Source organism: Mrakia frigida, assembly GCF_051309035.1.
Source record: "Mrakia frigida strain ATCC 22029 unplaced genomic scaffold BDY24scaffold_35, whole genome shotgun sequence".
NCBI lineage: Eukaryota > Fungi > Basidiomycota > Tremellomycetes > Cystofilobasidiales > Mrakiaceae > Mrakia > Mrakia frigida.
Window position 1 is genome coordinate 16,920 of NW_027481246.1, and position 24,428 is coordinate 41,347.

Below are 24,428 nucleotides of genomic sequence, written 5' to 3' on the forward strand. Positions count from 1 at the left end.
CACCCTCTTAGATCTTGACTGATCCTTCTCTTTCCTCTCGCTCTCTCGTCTCCAGAACTGGATGTACATCATTGTCGACGACGCCACTCAAAGTGGAGTAGTGGTTGATCCTTACAACGCTAAGCTCATCACTGCTGAAGCTAAGAAGCTCGACGTCAAGGTTCGTTCTCGAGCTTCAATCGAACGGAGAGTTGAGGCGAGCTGACGTTCCTCGCCCTCTCCTTCTCTAGATCACCACTCTCCTCACTACCCACCACCACGATGTAAGCATTCGTTCTTGGTGACTAGTAGGTATCGTCCTTACTGACTGACCTGCTCTTTTCGCTTCAAGGATCACTCGGGAGGCAACGTCGACTTCGTGAGCCCGCCGCCCTCTCCCTCCCCTCCCCTCGCCGTCGCCCTTTCTCTCGTCTGGACAGCCGTCTGCGTCTCTCCGACCACTAAAACAATCCTCCTTTGCTCTTCCCTTCCCTCAGCTCAAGTCAACACCCGTTCCCTGCTTCGGTGGATCCTCCAAGGTCCCAGGCCTCACTCACCAAGTCGTCGATAACGAGACCTTTAAAATCGGGGCCAGCATCGACGTCAAGTGTATCCATACCCCTTGTCACACTCAGGATAGCATCTGCTACTTCCTCCAAGACTCGAAAACTGGGGAGCGAGCTGTTTTCACCGGAGATACTCTGTTTACAGGTTCGCACCGTCTCCTCCTCGCTCTTTCTCGCTTCAACCTTCAACGAAGGCTGATCCGGCTTTCCGATCTCGATCCTACTACTAGCTGGATGTGGTCGATTCTTCGAAGGAACGGCAGCAGAGATGAACTCCTCTCTCAAGAAGCTCGTCAGTCTTTCTCCTCCTCGTATCGTTCCCCCCTTCGACGCGTTCTCTTCTTCTCGCTGATCGTCGTTCCTTTGCATAGATGCTTCTCCCCGACGAGACCCTCGTCTACACTGGGCACGAGTACACCCATGGGTCCGCCAAGTTCGGTTCGTCGTCTCTCGCACCCGCTCTCGTCTTCTTCCCTGACCGATCCGTTCCCTTTGAAACAGGCGCTGCCGTCGAACCCACCAACTCCGATCTCCAAACCTTGCTCTCGGCTGCTCAGAAGGGAGACTGCGTGAGCAATGGGTACACGATTGGGGACGAGAAGAAATGGAACGTGTTCATTCGAACCGGAGAAGAGGAGGTGAGGTGAGTCGCGTCGCTTCCCTTCCTTCCTCTGTTCTTTCTTTCGAGGTCCTTGTTCTCGAGAAGTCCGTCGACACTAAAGCTGATGAACGTTTTCTTCTACTTTTTCTCGACGACAGATCGGCAACAGGGAGATCCGACGAGGTCGAAGTCGTTCAGAAACTCAGGGAGATGAAGAACTCGTTCTGATGTTCGTGGCTCCTTCTTTAGTTTCTTTGGACGGAGATGATCTTGATGATGATGACAAACGACAAAGAAAACTAGCTCGAATGCCTTGTGTCTAGCAAGATCTTCTCGTGCGATTCCAACCAGACGACTCTCTCCCGTTCCGCTTTCCTCGAACGCGTCGTTCGTTCGTTCCGCAAGCTCATCACATCCCGTCCTCTCCCTCCCCATCGACCTCCATCCCTTCACCACCACCGACCACTGCCTCCTTCCTCTCTTCCTCCCCAGCTTTCGACTGAACTCCCAACTCTTTGACTCCCCTCCTCTCCTCCTCCTCCAGCTCTCCTACCTTCCCTTCGACTCCGACCAAGAACTCGTTAGTGCACAGGAACCTGATCACCTGGCTAAGATCCGAAGTCGTGTGCTTGATATCCGTTTCGAGGAGTCCGAGGAGGAGATCTGGGCGAGAGTTGGTGGGCGGAAGGGAGGAGGGAGGTGGAGGAGCTCGAGGCGGCGGGAGGCGAGTCGGTGGGAGAATCTAATGGGGATGGAGAAGGAGAAGGAGAAGGAGGGAGAAAACGTGAGCTGAGTGAGAAAAAAGAGATGGAAAGAAGGATGAAGAGAACGGACAGGAGCGATCGGTCTCAACGACTCGTCGTGAACAAATCGACATCGATCTCCCATCTTGCATCCTTGAGGTGTGAGGAAATAGGTGCAGGTTCGTCCTCCCCCTCCTCCTCGTTCTCCTCCTTCTCTACCACCACCTATCTCCACTTCTTCCTCGACCTCGAGATCTCCTCCCTCTCCGTCAACGTCGACTCGTGCTGGTGGAGGAAGACGCGACGACACTGCGTCCTTGACCGGATCGATATCGCTTCCCGAATCGTCCTCGTCCGAGTCGGAAGAATCGTCGTCGCCTGACGAGGAAGAGAGAGGGTCCGAGTCGAAGTCCTCGATGGGGTTTCCTCCTGGAACGGGAGCTCGCGTTGGTGCTGGTTTCCCTCCCTTCGATTTCCAGCCTTGATCCTCCTCGGCTCCCGCTCCCCACCGACCCTTCTTCGACGGCGGTTCTCCTCCTCGAGATGAGTAAGACGACTCGGCTCCTCCCCGAGATCCACCTCGTCCCCCTCTGGTTGAACCACGAGCTCCTCCTCTGCCTCCTCCTCGAGCACCGCGACGAGACGAAGACGATGGGTCGAATTCTCCTCGAGCGATGGCGTCCTCACGGGCTTTGGCCTGTGAGAGAGAAAGCGAAAACGTAGGAGGGAGACGAATCAGCTAGATAGCTGGAAAAGAGGATATTGAGAAGGGGTGAGAGATGGCGATGGAACGCACCTTCTCCTCCACCCTCTCCTTCGTCGGCCACCTCTTCTTCCTCTCCGCAACCCAAGCAGCGATCTGCTCAGGAGTCTGCAGACTGATCGACGTGCCTTCTATCGTAGCTCCTCCGAAACTGTACAAGCAAGGAAGAGTCAGCTGGACCGAGACGAGACGAGGCGAACGCGTGTAAAAGAAAACGAAAGGAAGGAAGCGTCGAGCTCACCCGTCCCTCTTCCCCTTCTTCTCCTTCCACCCTGCAGGGAAGATCAGATGCCTATCCATCTCGTGAATCTCCACATCCTTGTACAGCCCTGTATAACTACATCCAGAGAGGGAGCAGTTTCTCATGGGCAGGCACGAGATTTTGGACGTGTCCAGACGACGGTTGGGCTGAGGAGGACGAGGAGCTGGAGGTTGGGAGGAGGAGGAAGCGGAGGCGTTGGAGGAGTAGTGATTTGACGAGGACGATGGGAGATATGGCGGTGGGTAGGCATAAGAGGGTGTAGGGAGTGGAGGTGGTTGAGCGTTGTAGAAAGCTGAGGATATCGTGTAGCCTTGAGCGTTGAGTTGAGGGAGGGAGGAGGGAAGAGGAGGCTGCTGCTGCTGCTGCTGATAGGGGTATCCTTGGGATGGCTGCTGCTGAGAAGTCGGAGAGTATCCATACGAGAACTGCTGCTGCTGCTGTTGAGGAGGAGGAGGTTGCTGGTAGTAGCGAGACTGAGCTCCTCCTCCTCCGAGCACTCCCAAAGCTGCCGCTGCTGCCATGGCTCCCAGGTTGGCCTGCCCTCCTCCTCCTCCTCCTGATAGACCACCGTACGAGAAGTTGCCTCCGCCTCCGTACGAAGGAGGAGGTTGAGGGAATTGAGGCTGCTGAGCGATGAGAGGGTTCTGAGGGAGACCGTGGAAAGGAAGTTGACGAGAGGGAGGAGGAGCAGGACGGAAGTTTGGGTTCATCACGCCCGTCGAGGAGGATGCATAAGGAGAAGACGAGTTGGAAAAGGATTGTGGAGGAGGAGGTCCGTTCGAGGAGGGAGGTGGTTTGGGTGGGAGGTTCATAGAAAAGAGGGAGGAAGAGGGAGGTCGAAGTTGGAGGTTTGGTGAGCTCGAAACTTCGAAGGTAAGGGGAAGGACCGTCGTCAAGGGGGAGGGATTTCTTTTGGCAGAACATGGATTCCTTTCTATATCGATTGGACTTCAGAAATGAGATCGTCCGAAGAGGGTTTTCCTCTTGGGGATCTTTTGTTTCAAGGCAGATCGATCCTCACGACGCGTCTTTCGCACCGACTCGCTTCCAAAATCTAGAGCTCGTCTTTCTCAAAACTTCACCGACCAGAGGGACGCTCCAGTTCAATCGCTCATCAAGTCCCCTCTATAATAGCCTCGAACCGACCTGTAGATGGTCGTCCAGGAAGCGTCGCGCTTGTGCCCCTTCCCCTCTTCCTTGAATCTCGAGCTCTCCTCTTTTGACCTCCCACCCACAACCTTCTCTCCTTCTCCTTCTCCCTCCCCCTTCCCTCCCATCATGGATCCCAACTCAGCAGTGTACACGACAGACGAGGTTAGTTTCCCGGAACACCTTCGAACCTATAGAAGCTTTGAAGGAGAAGCGCTCGAGAATCGAAGCTGACTGTTCTCCTCCTTGCGCTGACTTTCCCTTCCTCCCTTCGATCTCCTCCAGTACGGACGGTGCGTTTCTTTCCTGCTGCCACTTTTGCATACGTACGAGCACATGCTGATCCTCCTCTTCTTCCCTTGCCTGCAGTCCGTTCATTATCGTTCGAGAGCAGGCCAAGAAGACTCGTTTGCAGGGAATCGAGGCCATCAGGGTGAGCATCTCTTCGTCGTGCTCTTGAACCTTCTTTCCCCAACAAGACCGTCCTGTTGCCGAGCAAAGTATACTGACTCGTACGCCCTCTCGATCTACAGTCCCACATTCTCGCTGCTCGACAAGTCTCCAACGTGAGTTGACCTCTCCTCTCCTTCAACGCGCGACCTCTCCCTCCTTCCTCCCTTCGCCTCTCAACTCCCTTTGCTCACCTTCGCCTTCTTCATTCTACTCTCCCAGATCATCCGAACATCTCTTGGTCCTCGAGGTTCGTTCTTTTCATTCCAGTCCAACCTCTCTAGAACCCTTCAGCTCTCCTGCTTTGATCTTTTGAGCTCACACCTTTCCTTCCTTCACCTTCTACCCCTCCTTCTTCAGGTCTCGACAAGATCCTCATCTCCCCAGATGGTGATATCACCGTCACCAACGATGGAGCTACCATTCTCGGTCAGATGGAGGTCGAACATCAGATCGCAAAGCTTCTCGTCCAGGTCTCAAAGAGTCAAGACGACGAAATTGGAGACGGAACCACCGGTGTCGTTGGTGAGTTCTCTCGAGCTCGTTCTTTCCTTCTTTCTGCTCAGTTATACGGAGAGCTTCTTCTGCGCGTAGACGCTGACTGTCCACTCTCCTTCGTTTTCACTCAGTCCTCGCTGGAGCTCTCCTCTCCGCCTCTGAATCCCTGCTCGACCGAGGAATCCATCCCATCAGGATCGCCGACGGTTTCGAACGAGCCTGTGCCGTTGCCGTAGCAGAGTTGGATCGTACAGCCGACGTTATCGAGTTCTCCAAGGAGGATACCTCCAACCTTCTCAAGACTGCCATGACTTCGCTCGGATCCAAGATGTGAGTCAGCTTCAGCTCCTCCCCTCCTTCCTTCCCTTCAGCCCACGCTCCCTCCTCTCCCTTTCTTTCTTGCTGACCTTCCCCTTCTTTCCACTCTCCCCCCGAGTCCAGTGTCTCCAAAGCCCACGTCAAGTTCGCTCAGATCGCTGTCGACGCCGTCATCTCGGTGGCCGACCTCGAGCGAAAGGATGTCGACTTCGAGCTCATCAAGGTCGACGGACGTGTCGGAGGTTCGCTCGAGGACACCATGCTCGTTCAGGGAGTCGTCGTCGACAAGGATATGTCGCATCCCAACATGCCTCGGTTCGTCAAGGACGCCAAGATCGCCATCTTGACGTGTCCCTTCGAGCCTCCCAGACCCAAGACCAAGCACAAGTTGGACATTGAGAGTGTGGAGGAGTACAAGAAGCTGCAGGTGTACGAGAGGGAGAAGTTCGAGGAGATGATCAAGATGTAAGTGAATTGGCTCTTTGCCCAAGTCCTAGGTCGCCAGGAGGAGGACGAACTGGGTGGTCGAGGAGGAGGGAAGGAAGGAGGAGGGTCGAGGTCGAGGTCCAGTCGAAGCTGATTCCTTCTCTCTTCTCTCCCTTTTTTGAACTCAAACAGGGTCAAGGACACCGGAGCCAACCTTGTCATCTGCCAGTGGGGATTCGACGACGAGGCCAACCACCTTCTCATGCAGAACGACCTTCCTGCTGTTCGTTGGGTCGGAGGACCTGAGATTGAGGTGCGTTGCTCTGTTTCCTTCGTCGCTTCTTTCCTCTTTCTACCCGACGCAGGCTCACCATCATCTCTCCCGCCCGCTCGATCCCTTACAGCTCATCGCCATTGCCACCCAGGGTCGAATCGTCCCTCGATTCGAGGATCTCACCGCCGACAAGCTTGGTCGAGCTGGAATCGTCCGGGAGATCTCGTTCGGAACCACCAAGGACAAGATGTTGATCATCGAGGAGTGCGCCAACACTCGAGCCGTGACTGTGTTCGTTAGGGGATCGAACAAGATGGTGAGTCGGCAATCAACGCTGGGTAGAGTCGAGGAAGAAGACGCGACGAGCTGACATTGTTTTCGTTCTCCTTCCGTTCTATCCAGATCATCGACGAGGCCAAGCGAGCCCTTCACGATGCTATCTGTGTCGTCCGAAACTTGGTCGTCGACAACCGAGTCGTTTACGGAGGAGGAGCCGCTGAGATCGCTTCGTCGATTGCTGTTTCGAAGGCTGCTGATGATGTGAGTTTCTGGGCCAACTCTTCTCCCTTCTCTCCCTCGTTTCAACTTCTCCCTCTACCTTTCCTCCCGTTCATTCTCCTGACCCTCTCGCTCGTCAACTTCGTCTTTCACAGATCTCCTCCATCGAGCAATACGCCATGCGAGCCTTCGCCACCGCTCTCGACGCCATCCCTCTCGCCCTCGCTGAGAACTCGGGTCTGAGTCCTATCGAGACCCTGTCCGAGGTGAAGAGTCGACAGATCGCTGAGGGGAACTCGAGGTTGGGTATTGACTGTATGGGACGAGGAGAGAATGGTACATTTCTCTGTCTCTGCTCCACGCCAACCTCTCGTGCTGTCTCTTCGACGACGGACGATGCACGAAGAGAACCGAATGCTGACCGATTATTCTCCTCGTTTCACAGACATGAAGGCTCAGCACGTTTACGATCCTCTGATCTCGAAGAGGCAGCAGTACTTGCTCGCTACTCAGTTGGTCGTGAGTCTTTCCGTTCTCTCCTCTCGTCTCCCTTCCTGTAAGAAACCGAGCTGACCACCTGCTATTCCTTCTGCTCTTCTCTTTCGTTCGCACAGAGGCAAATCCTGAAGGTTCGTTGATTCTCTCTCTCTCGCTTTTTCCCAGTTTTCGTTCGAGACGCGTTTCGCTGACCTCTCCCTTATCCTCTTCCGTTCCCTTCCTACAGGTCGACGACGTTATCGACGCTTCGGTGTTCGCTCAGGAGTAAAGGGAAGAGCCAGCTATTATAGAAATGAACGCTCGCTAAACGTTTTGAGGCTGTCGCCGACAGGAAAGTCAAAGAGATGAGGAAGTGAGGAGAAAGGAAACAGATCTACATACTCGCACCGACTCTCGAGAGAAACCAAAAACGAAGAATCCAGAAAGGGCACTCTCTTTGATCTCACGATCTGGTCTCCGTCCGTAGAGGAAACCCCTGAAGGGATGATGTTGACATTTTCGGGAAGCGGCAGCAGATTTCCTTAATGAGCTCTGCTCCTCCCTCCTCTCGAAGCTCTCCCTCTCTCGCCTCTTCCAACTTCCACTCCTGCCCGACAACGTCTTTCAATCTAGAGACCACCCCAATCTTATCCTCGCGATGGCGAACGTCATCCTCCCTACGACTCAGGTCTCAACGGGACCAGGAGCAGCAGGACCTTCAACCTCATCCTCCTCCACCTCCTTCCCGCCCACCACCTCTTCTTCTTCTTCTAGAACTCCTCAGGCGCCTCGCGGAGAGGCTAGACAGCATGCACCTCGCACGACAGGAGATAAAGATGGATCTACAGTGAGTTCAAGATGCATGTTCGATGGTAGTCGAGGAGAAAATGAGGTCGAAGGGGGAAGGGAGGGACGGGCAAGGAACGAAGTCAAAGGGTGCTGTCGAGCGAGTTGTTGTCGACCACTTCTCGACCTTTTGGGACAATCAGAGGCTTCTCCTCGGATACAGAGCTAGTCAGATTCCTCTGGGAGTCACTTTGGCGGTCTGTACGGCTCTCGATTCTCGAAGGGAGTCGAGGAAGCTCAGAGAAGTCCTCTCGTGGTTCCTGGTCCGACCGATAGAGGAGGAGACGCTCGACCTCCGCTCGAGTCCGAGAAGCCGCAGGAATGTAGACCTGGGCCTTTTGCACCTGAGAAGAGCTCAAGAGCCATTACTAGTCCATCCTTCGCACGCTCTCCTGCTTGCCCTTCCGCCCAAATCTGAGCTCGAGCCTGACCTCCTTCGTTCCTCTCCCTCCTCTCAACAGCCTGCACTCTCTCATTCCTCTTCACCCTCGTCCTCTGGATCTTCACCTGCCTCCGAGGACGACTCCAACACTCCTCGATTCGTTCAACCCGCATCCTTTTACAAATCTGAACACTCTGTCGACGCCGATGCCTTTAGCGGTTGGATCGGTGGATCCATCATCGGTCCTCGGCCGAGAGTCTGGTTGAGTCCAGAGGACGACGAGGAAGCTCAGAGGGGGATTCCGATCTTCGAGCCTACGATGGAGGTGAGTTCCTGGCAAAACTGAAGGCGAAGGGGCGGGTGGGCAAGAAGGGAGGGATGTTGAGCTCGTCGAAAAGAAGGCAGAGGGCTGATTGTTTCATCTCCTTGCTTTCCCTACTGTAGGAGTTCTCTGATTTCGAAGTGAGTCTTTATTTTCGGACACTAATGAGAGCCTGTGCTAACGTTCGCTTCTGATCAGGGCTACATGACCAAAGTCGACCACTGGGGTCGAAGATCTGGAATCGTCAAGGTCATCCCTCCGAAGGAATGGTTCGTCCTCCCTTCCTTCCTTCTCGCTTCTTCACCTTGTTCACTTCTGTTCTTCGATCTCACAGGGTTGCTGCTCTTCCTCCAATCGATCCCGCTTCTATCGCTGCCATCAAGATCAAGAACCCGATTCAACAGAAGATGGTAGGAGTGACCGGGTTGTTTCGACAGAACAAGTGAGCTCAAGCTCTCCTTCCTTCCTCCCTTCCCTCGACAATCTCGTTCGAGCTGACCGCCTTTCCTTGGTTTTCCAGCGTCGAGAAGAAGAAGGTTCTCTCTGTCGAGGACTGGTTCAACAAATGCACTGAGAAGAAGTTCGCGTAAGTCCGTTCTTTGCATGAGCTCGATGCTCGATGAAACCTGTTCCTCCGGTCCCTGTCGAGATGAGATTAGATGCTGATCATCGTCCTTTTCCCTTTGGTCCTCTTTTCTGTCTAAACAGTGCTCCCATCTTGAAGGAGAAGGATCGCAGTGATCGACCTGTCAAGAACGTCAAGAGGCAGAAGAAGGTCGTCCCCGTCCCAGCTCCCTCTTCGACTTTCCCTCTCACCGACGCCACCGCTCAGACCGTGAATGTCGACGCTGAGATGGAAGGACTCAACGATCAACAACCCACAGCTTCCGCTTCCACCCTTCCCATCGAACCCTTCTCCTCCCAACCTCAATCAGCCAACGCGTCTCCCTCCAAAGCCAAAGCCTCAGCAGCTCCTCCCTCTCCTCCCTCCGAGTTCTACACGACGCTCGTCGACAAGAAGCCCTGGCTTCAGGAGGGAGTCACGAAGGAGGATTACACCGTCGAGGCTTGCAGGGAGGTGGAGAGGAAGTTCTGGAGAGGGTTGGGCGTGGGAGAATCAGCTTGGTACGGAGCGGACATGCAAGGTGAGTCGTGTTCTCCTTTCCCTCGCTCGATCTCGACCTTGATGAAGTCATAAGCCCGGATGATGAGATGATGGTGAACTAATCCTCGTCTCGTTCTTCTCGTCAATCGACTCAGGAACGCTGTTCACGGACAAGACGAAGGATTGGAACGTCGGAAAGCTACCGAATCTGCTCAACAGGTTGAAGCTCAAGAAGCAGCTGCCTGGAGTCAACACGCCTGTCAGTAGCTTCTTCCTACGACGACCATTTCCCCGACTTTTCCCTCGAAGAACGAAGCTGACTTCGTCGCGTCTTCTTCTTTCCCTTTCAGTACCTCTACTGGGGAATGTGGAGATCGAGCTTCTGCTGGCACGTCGAGGACATGGATCTTTACAGGTGAGTCTGTTCTTCAGCTTCTATCACTGCAATGTCCCTATGCTGATCTTCTTCTCTTCTATCTCGCAGTGTCAACTACAGTCAGTCTGCGCGTCGTCCTTCCCGCTCGAACTTCGAGGCTGACCTCCCCTCCTTTCTTCCTTTCCCTTTCGCATCAGTTCACTTCGGTGCTCCCAAGTGCTGGTACGCCATCCCTCAAGCCAAAGCCGAGAACTTTGAACGAGTCATGAAAGGTGAGCTCGCTCTCCGATCTCGTTCTCTCAAACTTCAATCTGACTCTCAGACGCGTCCTTCCTTCAGGCTACTTCTCCGCCGACGAGCACAACTGCGACCAGTTCCTTCGCCACAAGTCCTTCGCCGTCTCGCCCATGAAGCTTCAGAACGATGCTCTTCGACCCAACGTCCTCGTTCAGCACGAGAACGAGTTTGTGTTCACCTTCCCTCGAGGTGAGTCGCGTCGTTCCCTTCTCTCTCCTGTCTCTTCGTTCGTCGCTGACCTCTTCGATCGTTCCTCGCAGGTTATCACGCTGGTTTCAACATGGACTTCAATTGTGCCGAGAGCATCAACTTCGCAATCGATTCCTGGGTCGAGCTCGGTCGACGAGCCAGGGTTTGCGAGTGTATCGAGGACAGGTTCGTTCCAACTTCTTCCGTCCGGTTGCTCCTCTCATCTCTGATCCATTCTTTCATCCTTCCTCAACACAGTGTCAAGATCGACGTCGACGCCGTTCTCGCCGAACACGAACTTCTCACCGAGATCGAACGCCAGAAGGTCGAAAAGGCAGCTCAAGCTCTCCTTCCCAAACCCAGTCCCGTCTCGGTCCCCAAGAAACGGAAGCTCATCGTTGGAGGAGGTTCTACCAACGGCTCTCCCTCTCCAGCTCCCTCCCCGACACCTTCCGGTGTCCCTTCCAAGAAGATCAAGCTTCAAGCTCGACCAACAGCACCTCCTCCCGTGGCAGCGCCTCCTCCTCCTCCACCACCTCCCGTCGAGAGATCGATCGAACCGCCTTGCGTCCTCTGCCCGAGCTTCGACAGATCGGACCTCATGCCTGTCGTCAGCGTACCAGTCAACGTCTCGCTCGGGAACAAGGATACCACGAAGGTTTGGATGGCTCACGAGCGTTGCGCTGCGAACATTCCTGAGGTGAGTCTCGAAGCGTCGACTTTGAAAAGGCTTCGAGCTGAGCTGATCTCCCTTTTCTCTCTCTTTTCTTCAGACCTACTTCGTCGATGTGAACGTCTCGGATGGTCGAGGTGGAACCTACTCAATCAAGATGATCGAGGGAGTGTCGGGTATTTCGAAGGATCGATGGAATTTGGTGAGTCGGATCTCGTTCATCTCCTTCGTTCCAATTCGAGCGCTAATATGTTATGTCTCTTCCTTGTCAGGGTTGCTCCGTCTGTACGAAGACTTCCCAGAAGAAGATGGGTGGGAAGATTCAGTGCACGAAGGGGAAATGTCTCGTGAGTTGTCTTTCATTCGATCGAATCTCTGTTCGACTCTCGCTGACCTCGTCTTTCCTTTCTGTCTTCTTCTTTCTAGCGAGCCTTCCACGTCACTTGTGCTCTCTCTCATCCTGACATCCAACTCCACGAGATCGAGTTCACGGAGACCGTCACCGTCAAGAACAGTGCGGGAGTCGTTCCTTTCGACCAGAAAGTCCTCCGAACCTCCTACAAGACGGAATGTCTGTGTCAAACTCACAACCCTGTAAGTCTGAAATCCCATTCTTTCTTGTCGGACAACTCGAACGTTGCTGACTCTCTTCTTCTTCTCGTCTTCAGGTCGTCAAGGATCGAAAGAGGGTCGAAGCTCTCGAGCACCGAAGAACCAGCTTGCGAGCTCTTGCTCCTCGTCAAAGCATCCGAATCAAGTCCAAGAACGGTCAGCAGTACGACGTCGTATGCCTCTTCGTCGATGAGGCTAGGCAGGAGGTCACGGTTCAGTACGAGGAGTGAGTCCGGTTTCGTGCTAGCGCGTCGAAGTGTCGATCTCGTTCTGACGAACCCTTCGCTTTTTCTTCTTTTGCCTCAGCGGAAACTCTGGAAAGGTCCCTTGGTCGAACGTCGTCCTCAACCCTCCTCCCGATCACGAACCAGCAGTCGTCATGCAGCATCCCTACAAGTCGGACTACGTCTACGACGGCCAAACTCCCCTCCCTCGTTCAAGACCTCCCGTCGCGTCGACTTCGGCTCTCCAGCACCCTCAGCATCCTCCTCCTCAGCAGCAACAGCAACATCATCATCAGCATCAGCAACAGCCCTCGATGCACTCCTACGGTCAGGTTCAAGCTCCCTACGGCCAACAACAGTCGATGCCTCGCTTCCAGCACCCGACTCAGCAGCAGAACGCGTTCGCTTCTTCGTCGTCGCAGCTCGTGCCCTTCCCGAACAACGGAGCCTACCAGACGAACCCCTCCTACTACGCTCCCGCTCCCATGTCTTCCTACCAACCTCCTCCGAACGGGTCCTATCCAGGACCACCTCCTCAGCATCAAACCTCTTCCTCCGGACCCTCCCCTCCCAACGCCTACTCCTCTCGACCTCCTCCTCACCCTTCCCAAGTCAACAACTACGCCTACTACCAGAACCCTTCGTCCATCTACGTCCACCGACCACTCCCTTCACCTCAACCCTACAACGCTCAACCCTACTCCCAGTACAGCAACCCATCCTACCAACCTCCCTCGACTGGAATCCCTTCGACGCATCCTCTTCCTTACCCTCACCCCAACCAGACCCAAGACCCTGGTTCCTCCTCCATCCCTCCTCATCTTCAGCACCTCGTCATGGGTTACATCCCTCCGTCGCCTTACCCGTTCGTTCATCCCAACGCGTCGAACCAGGCGACGGGACCGGGAGGAGTTCAGATCACGCCTGCGATGATGGAGATGATGCAGAAGAACCCGTCGGCTCGAGCCGCGTTTGAAAGCTTGGGCTGGAAGGCAGAAGGAGAGGGACAGAGAGGAGGGTCGCCTTCGTTTACGTCGCAAGGAGGAGGGGGAGGGCAGGGCAGCTCGACGGCGGGAGGAGGACCTGCAAGTTTTTGATGGGGAGCAGAGGAGGTGAACAGGAGGAGGGCTAGTTTCTGCATAGTTTGAAGTGAAGAGTAGAGAGAGGAGAGAGGAAGATGGGAGACCTAGGAGGAGGAGGTTGTGTTCGTCGTCGTTTTGCTTTGTTTTGCTTTTGAGCCCCCAGTATCGCTTTGCTTTGTTCCGGTTTAGTTTATTATTCACGCTTTTCCTACAAGTTCTATCGGCTACCCAATACGAGTATCATTATTTTGGACGTCTTCGAGGCTCTGCTGTGAGAGCTTCGAGTGGTCGGCGAGTCTTTTGGGACGGTCGACGCTCCTTTCTCTTTCGTGAGTCGAAGCTGCGCGGGAGAGAGAAGCAGGAAGAAAAGTCATAAAAGGTCGTATAGAGGGAAGGAGGCAGGCGGAATCGTAGGGAAAGGGAAGGAAAGAAAGGAGAAAGCGGAAACTAAGAAAGCAACTCGACGCGTCGATGCTCTCGACTCCGAAACGGCCTCCTCCCCCCTCACTCGACTCCCTCCCACTTCCAGCAATCGACTTTCATCAAGAACTCCTTCCCCGTCTTGGCTCTCTCCCCATCCCCAAGCGTTCCTCTGTTCGACGCCCATTCGACGATGTTTCCGACCTGTCGAGGGGAAAGAGGATCGGTGTCGAGGTTGGCGACGATCTCGAGGAGGACTTTGGTAGGGAGGTCGGAGAAGGATTTCGTCCTTTGGGATGGATCGAGGGAGAGAGAAGAGAGGGAAAGGGCTGCGTGTCGAGGGAGAATTCGGATGGTGTGGAGGAGCTCGAGGGCGGCCAGATGAGTTCTTCGACGAAGGTCCTGATTCCTCACGAGAGCGGTCCTGATTCGATTCCTAGGACCGGCCGACCAGCTCTTGTCGTCGAGCTTGATTCCTTGGATCGTTTTGTTGTGCTTCTCGAGCTCGTCGACGAGTCTGGTGATTTGGGGAACGGTTTGGAAGACTTTTGATCGTTCGAGGTTGAGGTATTCGAGGCCTTCTCGTCGACGCTCCACCACGATCATCAGGCTGTCCAGGTAGTCCTCTTCGGTGCGAGATTTGGAGAGAGAGAGGTGACGGATGCTCGAGGTTGGAAGAACTTGGTTGAGGTGGGAGAGAAGGGTGGAAACGAGATCTGCGTTGAATCCTCGATTCGAGATGGAGATCGCCTCGAGTTTGGGATGGGAGAGGAGACGACGGATCGGTTCGATGGTCCTCGAGTCGATGTGGAAGCTCAGCTCTACTTCTTTGAGGTTGGGTAGTTGGAGAAGGGTATCGAGGATGAGGTAGAGAGGGTTGACTGGAAAAGGAGGGAACAGTATCGACTCGATCAGTCCAGTCGGGTATTTCTACGAACCCGAAGACGCCTGCTCACATGGTTTGAAATCCCCTTTGGGCTTCTTCTGAGCGGAAGCTCGAAACGAGGTCCATCTACTACCGTCGTGCTGGATCTTCGCGAGGAGAAGTCGAGTCCCATCCCTTCCAAGCTGATGACAGCAAGTCCCGACGTCGAGCTTTGAATGCCCAGCTTGAACCTTCGACCACAGAGATTCAACGAGGGTTGACGCTGGGACGTGGGTAAACAAGAAAGAAGTATGTCAGCTCAAAGATATCAAAGCTCATCAGAGGACGCTCACCTTCCTCGTTCTCGGAAGGAGATCGAAACGCGATGAGCTTCACCTCCTCCCCTCGTTGTTCTCGAAAGGTCTCCGCTCCAGAGTTGATGCTCCAGGAGTCGGATCCTTGGTAGCAGTAGTAGTCGTCACGATCGTTCGGAGAATCGTAGTAATCCGACATTGAGGAGAAGAAAGAAGGACGTTGTTGGAGGTCAGATGGAAGGGGTGGGAGAGAGAGGCAAGAGCTGTGAGGCTGGTTACTACCTCTTCAATAAGTCGTCGTCCCTTGTCAATTATGTCGTCGTCCGAGAGCCCGTAAGGATGATGCTCAGGCAGATGGCATAGCGTGAAGGAGGGCAAGAGAAAAAGAAGAAGAGAGGGAGGACGGTTGTCGAGACGAGCTCGCAAAAAGTCGAGCTCAATTTTCCTTCCCCCCTTCAGTCTGAGGGTGCTATTGAGCGTCTCTAATGAAACGAGAGATAGTGTGCTAGTTGCTCCTACCAGCGAAGTATGAATCAAGCTCATGGTTCGTCGTAGAGAGGGCAGCAAACGACGTCCTCCCTTTCGACCCCGAGCTCGAGCTCACCTCCCTTCTCCCCTTCGGCCCTTCAAACATCTCCTTGTAAGAAGCGGCTTTGAAGCACTGCTTTTACAACTCGGAGGGGTTTCTTCAGATAGCTCTTTGGCCTCCGTAGCGTCCCTGTAGCTTGAAGAAACGACGGCCTCGATCGAAGGAAGCGAGGAGGTTGAGGTCGGAGAGCTCGCAGCCGTGTACCGACCCTGAGGCTCTCAGACGAGCATGGAAGCGAGTTGTGGGCATGCGAATGGTACAAGCGAGTGGCCGAAGTATCGGAAGGGGCTGTTAAAGGCAGAATGACGTTGGGAGGGAAGCGACGTGGAAGCGTTCGAGCAAGACGTTTCGGCTTTCTCCTTTGCTTGTTCTCCTCCAAACCGTCACTCGCCTCTCATTTTCTCGACATGGCCTTCCTCTTCTCCCCGGCTGCGATATCGATATCCTTCCCATCCCAGAAGACTCGCATCTTCCATCCTGGGGACGTCGTCGCCGGCGTGATCCATCTTCGTTTGGACGTCGATTCGAAGGGGAAGCACGCCATGGAACGAGTTGTAGTCCAGCTGGGAGGCAAGATGGTCACTACCTTCGCCTTCAGACCGACGATAGCTTCAGCGACAGCGGCCCAGGCCAGACAGAACGCTGCTGAGGATCTGAAGGAAGCTACGGCAGCAGGAGGAGTGAAGAAGGTCGGGGCGCAACAGGATGGAAACGGCGTTGAGCTCTATCGGGAGGAAACTGAGCTGGTGAGCTTTTTCCCAGCTTTTAAATAGAATATTGATGACTGACTTCTCGTGCCTCTGCTACAGTATTCTACCGAGGAAACGGTCTGGGAATCTTCTTCCCAACCCCCTTCTGGCGACTCCCTCCTCGATCGACCTCCCCTCGAAGTCAACCTCCCTTTCGCCTTTGTTCTCCCTCCGTCGTTCAACTCTTTCCCTCCAAGCTTTGAAGGGGGATCGAGGTCTCCTCCTACTGCCAACATTGCGTGTCCGCCAGTCTCGTCGGATCCTTGGACAGCCGTTGGGAAGGGAACGGTTCGGGGACACTCGGTGGCACAAGTCGAATGTGAGCTCGACCTTCCACCCTCTCGTTCTTCCGCTGGCTACCCGTGTGCATCTTTGATAGACTCTCAACTCATTCTGCGTGTTATCCTCTTTGGTCCAGACTTCATTCACGTCACTGGGAAGAAGCACGGATTGTTCAGCATCAATGAGAAGACGCGTCTTCCTTTCATCTTCCGGTGCGTTATCTCGCTTTTATAGTCCTTATTGCTCTCTTCCTTCGCTCTTTGACTGAGTCTCCAACTTCTTCTATCGTCTGATAGCCCCACTCCAACCATCGATCTCACAACCATTCCGCCAGCTCTCTCAGAAAACGATCTCCCTCTTGACCACCCTCCTCACCTCCCTCCTCCTTCTCCCTCTCACTGGATAACAACAACCTTCGAGCACAGCGTTCGAGACGGATGGCCTTGGTCCAAGAAGGGTAAACTCACTGTGAACGTGAGTTCTTTTCGATTGTTTTCCTTTCCTCTGCCTATCTTCTCGCTGACCTCTCCCTCGCTCTCGACGCGTCTCCTTCAGCTCTCCCTCCCACCCCTCCCCGCCGGACTTCCCCTCTCCCATCCCATCCCCTTCCACCTCCACATCTCCTCCCAACCTTCTCTACCCTCCTACCCCTCAACTCTCACCAAAATCACCCTCACTCTTAACCGAACTGTCTTCACTCTCGCCCGAGGGAGCGGTCAATTCATCCCTCAGAAGGGTTCGAAACCGTTCTTGACTGTTGATCTGAGTGAAGGGGAAAAGGGAGTGCTAGGATCGAGGGAGATTGTCGCTGCTGGAGTGATGGAGATCAGTGGGAAGCCTGGGGACGATGGAGAAGGAGGTGGTGTGAGCTTCGGAACGGGAGGGACGAAGGGCATGTTGGGTTGCGAGGTGAGCTCGTTTCGTTTCGTCTGTTCTCGACTTCTTCTTCGTTCCTTGTCCATCGTTGACGTCCCCAATTCTCCTTTCGCCTTCTCCTAGCACCACATCGCCCTTCACGTGCCCATCAAAGGGCTAGGGAACGACCTCAACGTCGATAAATTTATCTCGATCCCAATCGGTTCAGGCTTCGATCCTGGTCAGCTCGAGGCTCTGGAGGAGAAGAGGAAGGTCGAAGTTGCTGCTCTGACGAGAGGGGGGTATTCCGATAAGGAGGTGGAGATGAGTGAGAAGGCGTAGGTTGGAGGGTTGAGACGCGCGACTTGACGGCGTCGACGTTCTCAGAATTCGATCTAGTTTTCTTCTCGGTTGTTTTACGATTTTTATACGAGCCTTTTCAATATACAAGATGTTCTTCTCTTGGCCTCACTTTCTCGTTCGCTCTCAGCTTTTCTCTCACCACCTCTCCTCAACGCGTCTCTCCTGCCTTTCTCCGTTCTCCCTTTCCTCTCTTTCCCTTTCCTCTCCCCGAAGAACAAATCAAATCCAAGAATGCATAGAACGAAATCAACCCTCCGAGACTCGTAAAAATCGTAACCTCCCTCCCTCCTCGCTCCTCCATCAACCCAACTCCGGAATCGCCCTCCCATCCCTCCCCACCGGTCCCATCCCACCCACAGGCGTCCCACTCCTCCCATTCTGAGTCTGATAGACCCCACTGCTAGGCGGTCTAATCATCGTCGACCCTCCATCGCTCGTCTCTCCCCAACTAGCCTGATTCTTCTGATGACCCGCTCCCGCCCATCCTCCTCCTCCTTGAGACGCTTCGAACGCAGGAGGAGGAGAAGTGGGGTAGGGACTGTGGTTCTGCTGCATCTGAGGACCATTGGCGTAAACTGTTTTGGTCGGATCCTGTTCGTCTTGTTGTTGGCGGCGGCGGCGTCGACGAAGGAGGAAGAAGGCGAGAAAGGAGATCAAGGCGAGGAGAGCGAGTCCTCCGATGACGCCGCCGACGATGGCTCCTACGTTAGTTCCTCCGTCGGAGGACGGAGGAGAGGTGGGCGAGGTAGTGTTGGTGAAAGGGGAGGCGAAGGTGATGTTCTTTTGGGAGAGACCGACGACCTGAGAGAGACGACGCGTCAGTTTTGATTTGAAGATGAGGGGAGAAACGGGTGGCCTCACTTGGGAGATCCCAGTAGACGTATCGCTGGATCTAGCGATGTAGAGAGCGGTGTATACTGATCGTAGGAAGCTGCGACGAAGAAGGAAAGGAGAAAGGTCAATCGTCGAGAGACGCGTCTCGTTTCGAACGAAAGTAGGCTCACGGCGCTCCCAAACGATAAACATCCTCCGTGCCTCGATCAGTCCAGCTGTAGATCGTCGATTGGCAGGTCTATCGAGGAATTGGAAAGGTCAGATCTCGATCTTCTTCGAGGGATGAAAGAGGCAGGGGAACGGACCGTCGAGTTGAATGGAACGAGGAAATCCCTCGCGTCGAGATCGAACTGAGTGCCTCCGATCTGATGACCAGTAGGTAGACAGACTCAATTCAGCTGCTGTTTCCAACGAGAGAGTTCAAGGGAGAGCTCACCGTGAACGAAACGTTGTGAGATCGATCGCAAGGGACGAACTGTCAAGTCGAAAGCATCAGCTCTCGTCGTCTCCCCCTTCTCTCATTCAAAAACTCACCCAGTAATTCGCAACCCCACCATAATTCAGTCCTCCAGGCCCAAAGATCTGACTCGTGACCGACACAGGAAGCACGAGAGCGTTGAACCCTGTCACCAAAACGAAGGAACGGTGAGTTCGAATCGACGCGTCGAGAAAACGAGGAGGACGACGAACAAGGTTCCAAACTCGCCGTTTGAAGCGTCCCGTTCGCTCCAAGCTGGATAGATCTGTTATCGAAGGTCATTCCATCAACCTGTTGAAAGCGTCGTCGAGATCAGTCAACGAAGACCAAACAGAAAGAAGAAAGAAAGACGAACCGGAATCGACCAAGGATCCAACCCCGTATCGTTCGAAACAGCCATCCACGTGCTACAAGATACCATCCCCGGTCAGATCAGTATTTCTTATCTCTCCTCAACGAAGCGAAACCGAACTCACAACGAATCGCCTCCTCCTTCAACCCTCCCCTCCTCGACCCCACCCCAAGACACCCTCCCTCCGTCGCTCGTCTGCGGCGCGCTCTGAGAGACATCCGGTCTTCCCAAGTCGACTCCTACAGTGAAGTAAGGGAAGGAACCGTTGTTGAGTCGATTGCCGAGGAGAGTGGAGGAGAGGGAGAGGTTGGTGGACTGTGAGAGAGGGAACGAAGAGTTGAGCTGGACGCGTAGACGTTCGACCGAGATTTGGAGGGAACTGACCCCAACTCCCAATCCGAAAATCCCCTGACTTCCATCGTAGTAGAAGAGACCCGAGGATTCCGTTGCGACTACCAGAAACAACAACAAACTCGTCAGCTCTGTCGCTCTCTCTTCCCTCCCTTTTCCTCGTTCGTCTTCGAACTCACCCGAGACCGCCTGATTCCCAACCGTATAATCCTCCTCCGCGTCCACTCCCAAAGCCGTAAAAGTATCGTTTCCAAGGTACGCTTCAGCTGAGGATCCTCCGAGGACGAGAGGGAAGACGGAAGGGGTCGAGGCGGAGGAGGTTGAGTTCTGGCCGGTTCGAACGGCAACGGAAGTCAGCTTTATTTATTTCGCTTTGGGGGAAGGAGGTTGAGGGACGAACAACGAAGGTAGAAGAAGCCGAAGCATTGAATCTGTGAGGAAGCGAAGAAGGGAACGGTGAGCGAGCCGAACCGAACGAGGCCCTTCGTTTGAGAGAAAGAGAAAAGAGATGGCCTCACGGTTCAGCGGCTTGTTGACATCCATCGAACCCTGCTCCTGGGACGCTGTCGTCCCAAACGATCAGAATGCAGAGCTTGTAAGCAGAAGCTCGGAACGAAAGGAACCGAATCCTCTCTCGAACTCACCATCCCTCTCCAACGACCACCACGCCGGGCTGTCCAAACGCCAACGTCAAGTTCAAAGGCTGAGGGGGAGTCCCAATCGTTGAAGGGAGGAAGTAGGAGAGCCTGCAAAGGGACAAGATGTTTCAGTAATGATTCAAGCAACTCCCGAACGAGAGAAGGAAAAAGAAGCAAAGGACTCACGTCCCGAAGTTGAACACGAAGAGGGGAAGGTCGAGTCTCGTCGAATCGTTCGTTCCTCCGAGGTAGGAAGCCTGCTGAGGGAGGGGAGCGGTAGTGGTTCCTGCTTCGACGAGGGTACCGAATCGAATCAAGCCTAGGAGCAGAAAGAAAATCATTAGAGGAAGGAAGGGAGGAGAAGATGGCGGTTGGAGGAGAGGGGGAGTCTGGGATTCGCAAGCTGATCCTTCCGTCAAGCACAGGTATTTTTGAGTCCGAGTGCAGGAATTCATCTAAGAAAGAAGTATAGAGGGTTGGGTAGAAGAAAGGGAGGAGAGAGGTAGACAACAGACAAGTGTAAGAGCGAGCGAGAGAGTGCGTTGGGTTGCATGAAAGAAAAAAGAAAAGAGACGCGACTGGAACGAAGAAAGCAACCGAGCGAGCGAGCGAAAAGCAAGGATGTAGGGAAATTGAAGCACACGAGTAGAGCCTTTAGAGAAACGTCTAATTCTAACGAAACAGGGAGTTCGGTCGAGTCTAATCCTTCAGCGAGACCTCCTCCTGATCTCCCATCGTCGCGTCCTCCTCCACAACGAGCGTCTCCACCTCCGACGCTCCAACCGTGTCCTCCGAGCTCGAAGGTTCTGCCTCCTCTGAGTCCTCGGGGATCGAAGCGGGCGGTGGGGAGGAGAGCTGGGAGGAGGAAGGCTGAGTGGTGATGACTTCGGGCAGGACGACGGGCGTGGGAGAGGCGGGAGATTCCAATTTGGAGGGGACGATGGGAGGAGCTTCTTCTTGGTCGTCGTGGTCGTGAGGTGGTGAAGGAAGAGGAGGGGAAGGGAGAGGTTGCTGGTCTTCGACGGCGGGAGCTGGAGGGGGAGGGGGAGGAGCGACGACCTTGGACGAGAAGAAGGAGAACTTCGATTTGGGAGGTGGAGCAGGAGGGGATGCAGCTGCGATGCAAGTAGGATTAATGGTTGTTGTGAGTGAAGAAGGGGATGCAGGACCTGCTTGGGAGACGGATCTCGACCAGCTCGAGACGAACGCGGTTGATCCTTCCTCTTGAGGTTGAGGCGAGACGAGAGGGTTGGGAGAGGCGATGGGAGTAACGACGACGGAAGGTTCGGGTGTAGGGACCTTGGTATCCTTCTTGAAGAGTCCTCCCATCGTCCAGGTCCGAGCAGGAGCTGCCGGAGGAGGAGGAGGGGAGGCCGAGACGCGTCGAGCTTGATCCTCCTCTGCGTCCTCCAAATCCGACGGTAGAGGTGGGAGCAACATTCCTCCCTCCACTCCCGCTCCACTCCCAAACCCTCTTCCAGCGCCTCCCTCCGACGCAGCACCTCCTCCTCCTCCTCCTCCTCCAGCAGCAGCAGCCTCGTTCGTCCGACTCGAGAAGGCGATGAACTCCCTCAGCGCTCGGCAAGCACTCTCGCTCGCCTCCCTAGCCTCCCTAGCTTCCACCAGCTCCGACTGAAGGGCTCCCATCTGAGTTCGAAGAGCGACCAACTCCGCTGGATCGACTGCAGGCGAGGGAGGAGGGATCCCTTCGAGTTTCCTCCTGGCGGCTTGACGACTCGCTTCGATCGCTCCTGCGTCCGACCCTCCTCCGTCGCTGAGGTCTCCGCTGAGATCGATGGAAGGTTTCGAGGGACTTCCTGGGACTGAGAGTTGAGAGACTCGCCGACCTTCGGGTGTTGATGATGCTGCTGCTCCTCCTCCAAATCCGAGGAACGCTCCGATCCCACCTGAGACGGGAGGAGGAGGCCCAGCGAGACGGAGCTCTCGGAGTCCAGCTTTGTTGAGAGGAGTGGGAGTGATGGACGACGAGGAGGAAGGATCGTTGGAAGAGGAGTTGAGGAAAGGGATAGCTGAGTCCGAGATGGACGAGACTCGACGATGAAGGTTCCCTGCTCGACCTGCTGGGACGACTCCGTAGCCGACGTTGAGGGAAGCTCGCTTGTCCCTCTTGGAGGTGATGGTCGAAGTTGTAGGTGGTGGTGTAGAAGACGAGAAGAACGACGAAGGTGGATAGTTGCTTCCTCCTCCTCCCGACTGAGGAAGTCCATCGACTCCGACTCCTCCTCCTCCCATGTCGAATCCGAGTCCCGTTGGATTACTGCTCGTCCTCTTGAAGTTCTTCTCGGTCTGCAACCTCATCAGTCCCTTCCTAGCTTCCTCGACCGTACTCCTCAACATCGCGATCGTTTCCTCCCCAGCGATCCTCTTCTCCTTCTCCTCCTCTGCGGCTTTGGAGGCGTTGATCCTCGACATCAGCAACATCTCGTTCTCCTCTTCCAGATCCGAGAGCCGAGCTTGGAGGGTAGCTTGTTCTGATCGAGTGATGGCGAGGGATTGGAGGAGTTCGTCCCTGTCGGCTGCTGTTTCCGAGAGGCTTGAGCGAAGGAGTTGGACGACGTTGGCTTGGTCGGGAGAGGTCGAGGAGGGAGGAGGCGGTGGGGAGGAGGAGGGATCTTGTAGACGAGCTTTGAGAGCGAGAACTTCTTCACGGAGGTTAGCGATGAGTTGATCTTGCTCCTGGTGACGAGGAGAAGCAATCAGAAAGAAGAGATCAGCTCTGAGAAGACGGGAAAGAAAAGAAGCGGCAAGGGAAAGAAGGGAGGAGGAGGGACGAACGGTGAGCTCGAGCTCATTCTCCTTCTCCTCCTTCTGATGGCCTTCTTCGTCCATTTGAAAGACTAGAGTACAAATCCAAAGCACAGGAGCAGCCTGATCAGCTCTTAAGCACATACGAGGAACAAGAACTCAAGAAAGACGGGAGACTGACGAGCTTGAAAAGGTTTGGATGAAGGTCGATGGGCTGGAGGTTTGAGTTTCTTCGTCCTTCGTCTTCCTCTGGAGGCGGCAAGAAAACCAAACGTGAGCGGAGATGGAATGCACATGGTGTACTACTAAGCTCTAGGTTCGGAGGCAAGGAGAAAAGGTTCAACTACTACTTACAGGGAAACAGTCCGGGGAGGGGAGGAGAGGGAGAGGGAAGCGAGAAGGGAGGCGAGCTGTTGACGTTCCGTTCGGAGGTCGTGGTGGTGGTCGAGGTTTCAATCGAGAGAAGAGAACGACGACCTGGTCGCGGTTGCTGTCCAGAGGAGGAGGGAGAGGAGACGAAAGAGAGGAGAAAGATGGAAAAGAGAGGAGGGAAGCGAAGAAGAAAGCGGGGGTGAGTGTTTGAGGGGAAAGAGGAGGACGAGCTCAAGTAGTTTCGATTCTCAAACAGCCATCAACAAGAAAGAAAAAATGAGCTCTTCTCCTATCAAAGTACGTTCTAAACTATCTCAACTTCCATCTCAACACGTCTCTAACGACCTTTTCTTTCGTTATCTGCAGCTTCGAATCGTCACCTTTTCCCTCCCGACGGAAACCATCCTCCTCCAGCTTCTCCTCCTTCCTCCCTCCTCCCATCCCTCTTCATCTTCATCTTCGACGCACCACCACCTCCCCACCACGCTCTCCGATCCAACCTCTCCTCTCCCGCTCTCCTCCCAAGCCCTCTCTTCAGCTCAAACGCTCCTCTCTCGCTCCCAAATCACCCTCCTCCCCGTCGACTTCTTCTTCGAAGGAGAGAAGCTCGTCGATTCCCTTCTGCCTTTCACAATCACGACAGACGAGGAAGATGCGTCCAAGACGGCTTGGTTCGTGGGGATTGTACATCCTGGAGGGAAGGACGAGGGGCATGGAGAGTGGTTTGGGAGACCCGAGGCTGTTTTGAGGGTCGAGAGTGAGCTCGACAAGGCGACGATCAAGAGGGCCGTTGGGCTTGTGAGAGCGAAGACCGATAGACATTATCTCTGAGCGATAGATCGATAGGAAAGGGTGAGTTCAATTCCTATATGGTTGAAGTATGGATCAACTGACCTCGTAATTTCCTTCTTTCTTCAGCCCTTCCTGAGTCCTCGTCGTCGTTTCTCGTTTCGGTCCTCAAGCTCGATTTCCGCCCTCGCACCTGGACCTACCTCGCTCGGCAATTCCTCTCTCAGAGCTCGACCCGTAGCAGAAGGGGCGAGGTTGTGGAGGTGGGGGAAGGCTGAGGAGGAGGAGGAGTGGGTGAG

At 54.6% G+C, this 24,428-nt stretch overlaps 9 protein-coding genes across 9 annotated transcripts; 5 read left to right on the forward strand and 4 right to left on the reverse strand.

Annotated features, from left to right (window-relative positions):
• Window positions 1-43: 43 nt before the first annotated feature.
• Window positions 44-1,767, forward strand: BDY24DRAFT_427425 (beta-lactamase-like protein). Its single transcript, XM_076644050.1, has 8 exons — window positions 44-160; window positions 231-263; window positions 332-358; window positions 477-690; window positions 776-837; window positions 917-983; window positions 1,047-1,188; window positions 1,305-1,767. Exons 1-8 carry the CDS (start codon window positions 62-64, stop codon window positions 1,372-1,374), a joined length of 714 nt encoding a protein of 237 aa, XP_076493359.1. The 5' UTR covers window positions 44-61; the 3' UTR covers window positions 1,375-1,767.
• Window positions 1,747-3,756, reverse strand: BDY24DRAFT_436516 (nuclear FMR1 interacting 1 family protein; the record flags this gene model as incomplete). Its single annotated transcript, XM_076644226.1, has 4 exons — window positions 2,894-3,756; window positions 2,686-2,803; window positions 1,981-2,586; window positions 1,747-1,935 (listed from the first exon to the last, which is right to left on the reverse strand). Exons 1-4 carry the CDS (start codon window positions 3,724-3,726, stop codon window positions 1,747-1,749), a joined length of 1,746 nt encoding a protein of 581 aa, XP_076493360.1. The 5' UTR covers window positions 3,727-3,756.
• A 314-nt stretch (window positions 3,757-4,070) lies between these two features.
• On the forward strand, window positions 4,071-7,335 carry CCT5 (chaperonin-containing T-complex subunit CCT5). The gene is made up of 15 exons (XM_076641954.1): window positions 4,071-4,228; window positions 4,349-4,356; window positions 4,433-4,496; window positions 4,597-4,629; window positions 4,736-4,763; window positions 4,874-5,038; window positions 5,143-5,341; window positions 5,453-5,794; window positions 5,948-6,068; window positions 6,160-6,345; window positions 6,432-6,569; window positions 6,683-6,863; window positions 6,973-7,046; window positions 7,142-7,156; window positions 7,252-7,335. Exons 1-15 carry the CDS (start codon window positions 4,193-4,195, stop codon window positions 7,291-7,293), a joined length of 1,632 nt encoding a protein of 543 aa, XP_076493361.1. The 5' UTR covers window positions 4,071-4,192; the 3' UTR covers window positions 7,294-7,335.
• Window positions 7,336-7,592: 257 nt separating this feature from the next.
• On the forward strand, window positions 7,593-13,369 carry BDY24DRAFT_400420 (uncharacterized protein). Its single transcript, XM_076641955.1, has 19 exons — window positions 7,593-7,851; window positions 8,312-8,557; window positions 8,677-8,694; window positions 8,753-8,823; window positions 8,889-8,996; window positions 9,075-9,140; window positions 9,263-9,699; window positions 9,815-9,918; window positions 10,010-10,074; window positions 10,144-10,154; window positions 10,233-10,307; window positions 10,375-10,521; window positions 10,593-10,707; window positions 10,780-11,221; window positions 11,295-11,396; window positions 11,467-11,541; window positions 11,621-11,788; window positions 11,863-12,032; window positions 12,113-13,369. The coding sequence occupies exons 1-19, from the start codon at window positions 7,663-7,665 to the stop codon at window positions 13,125-13,127; spliced, it is 3,624 nt and encodes a 1,207-aa protein (XP_076493362.1). The 5' UTR covers window positions 7,593-7,662; the 3' UTR covers window positions 13,128-13,369.
• Window positions 13,370-14,153: 784 nt separating this feature from the next.
• Window positions 14,154-14,931, reverse strand: BDY24DRAFT_436518 (uncharacterized protein; the record flags this gene model as incomplete). The annotated part of the gene is made up of 3 exons (XM_076644227.1): window positions 14,751-14,931; window positions 14,489-14,680; window positions 14,154-14,413 (listed from the first exon to the last, which is right to left on the reverse strand). Coding segments are annotated over exons 1-3 (612 nt in total), but the record flags the coding sequence as incomplete, so codon positions are not given.
• A 497-nt stretch (window positions 14,932-15,428) lies between these two features.
• BDY24DRAFT_183929 (uncharacterized protein) lies at window positions 15,429-17,653 on the forward strand. Its single transcript, XM_076636343.1, has 6 exons — window positions 15,429-16,046; window positions 16,110-16,368; window positions 16,468-16,543; window positions 16,628-16,805; window positions 16,887-17,240; window positions 17,331-17,653. Exons 1-6 carry the CDS (start codon window positions 15,603-15,605, stop codon window positions 17,526-17,528), a joined length of 1,509 nt encoding a protein of 502 aa, XP_076493364.1. The 5' UTR covers window positions 15,429-15,602; the 3' UTR covers window positions 17,529-17,653.
• A 1,886-nt stretch (window positions 17,654-19,539) lies between these two features.
• BDY24DRAFT_184026 (uncharacterized protein) lies at window positions 19,540-20,779 on the reverse strand. The gene is made up of 5 exons (XM_076636345.1): window positions 20,389-20,779; window positions 20,209-20,310; window positions 20,083-20,127; window positions 19,744-19,995; window positions 19,540-19,665 (listed from the first exon to the last, which is right to left on the reverse strand). The coding sequence occupies exons 1-4, from the start codon at window positions 20,655-20,657 to the stop codon at window positions 19,827-19,829; spliced, it is 585 nt and encodes a 194-aa protein (XP_076493365.1). The 5' UTR covers window positions 20,658-20,779; the 3' UTR covers window positions 19,540-19,665; window positions 19,744-19,826.
• BDY24DRAFT_400434 (uncharacterized protein) lies at window positions 20,482-21,722 on the reverse strand. Its single transcript, XM_076641956.1, has one exon. It carries the CDS (start codon window positions 21,640-21,642, stop codon window positions 20,902-20,904), a length of 741 nt encoding a protein of 246 aa, XP_076493366.1. The 5' UTR covers window positions 21,643-21,722; the 3' UTR covers window positions 20,482-20,901.
• A 1,894-nt stretch (window positions 21,723-23,616) lies between these two features.
• Window positions 23,617-24,171, forward strand: BDY24DRAFT_418133 (uncharacterized protein; the record flags this gene model as incomplete). Its single annotated transcript, XM_076643804.1, has 2 exons — window positions 23,617-23,637; window positions 23,707-24,171. 2 exons carry the CDS (start codon window positions 23,617-23,619, stop codon window positions 24,169-24,171), a joined length of 486 nt encoding a protein of 161 aa, XP_076493367.1.
• Window positions 24,172-24,428: the final 257 nt, after the last annotated feature.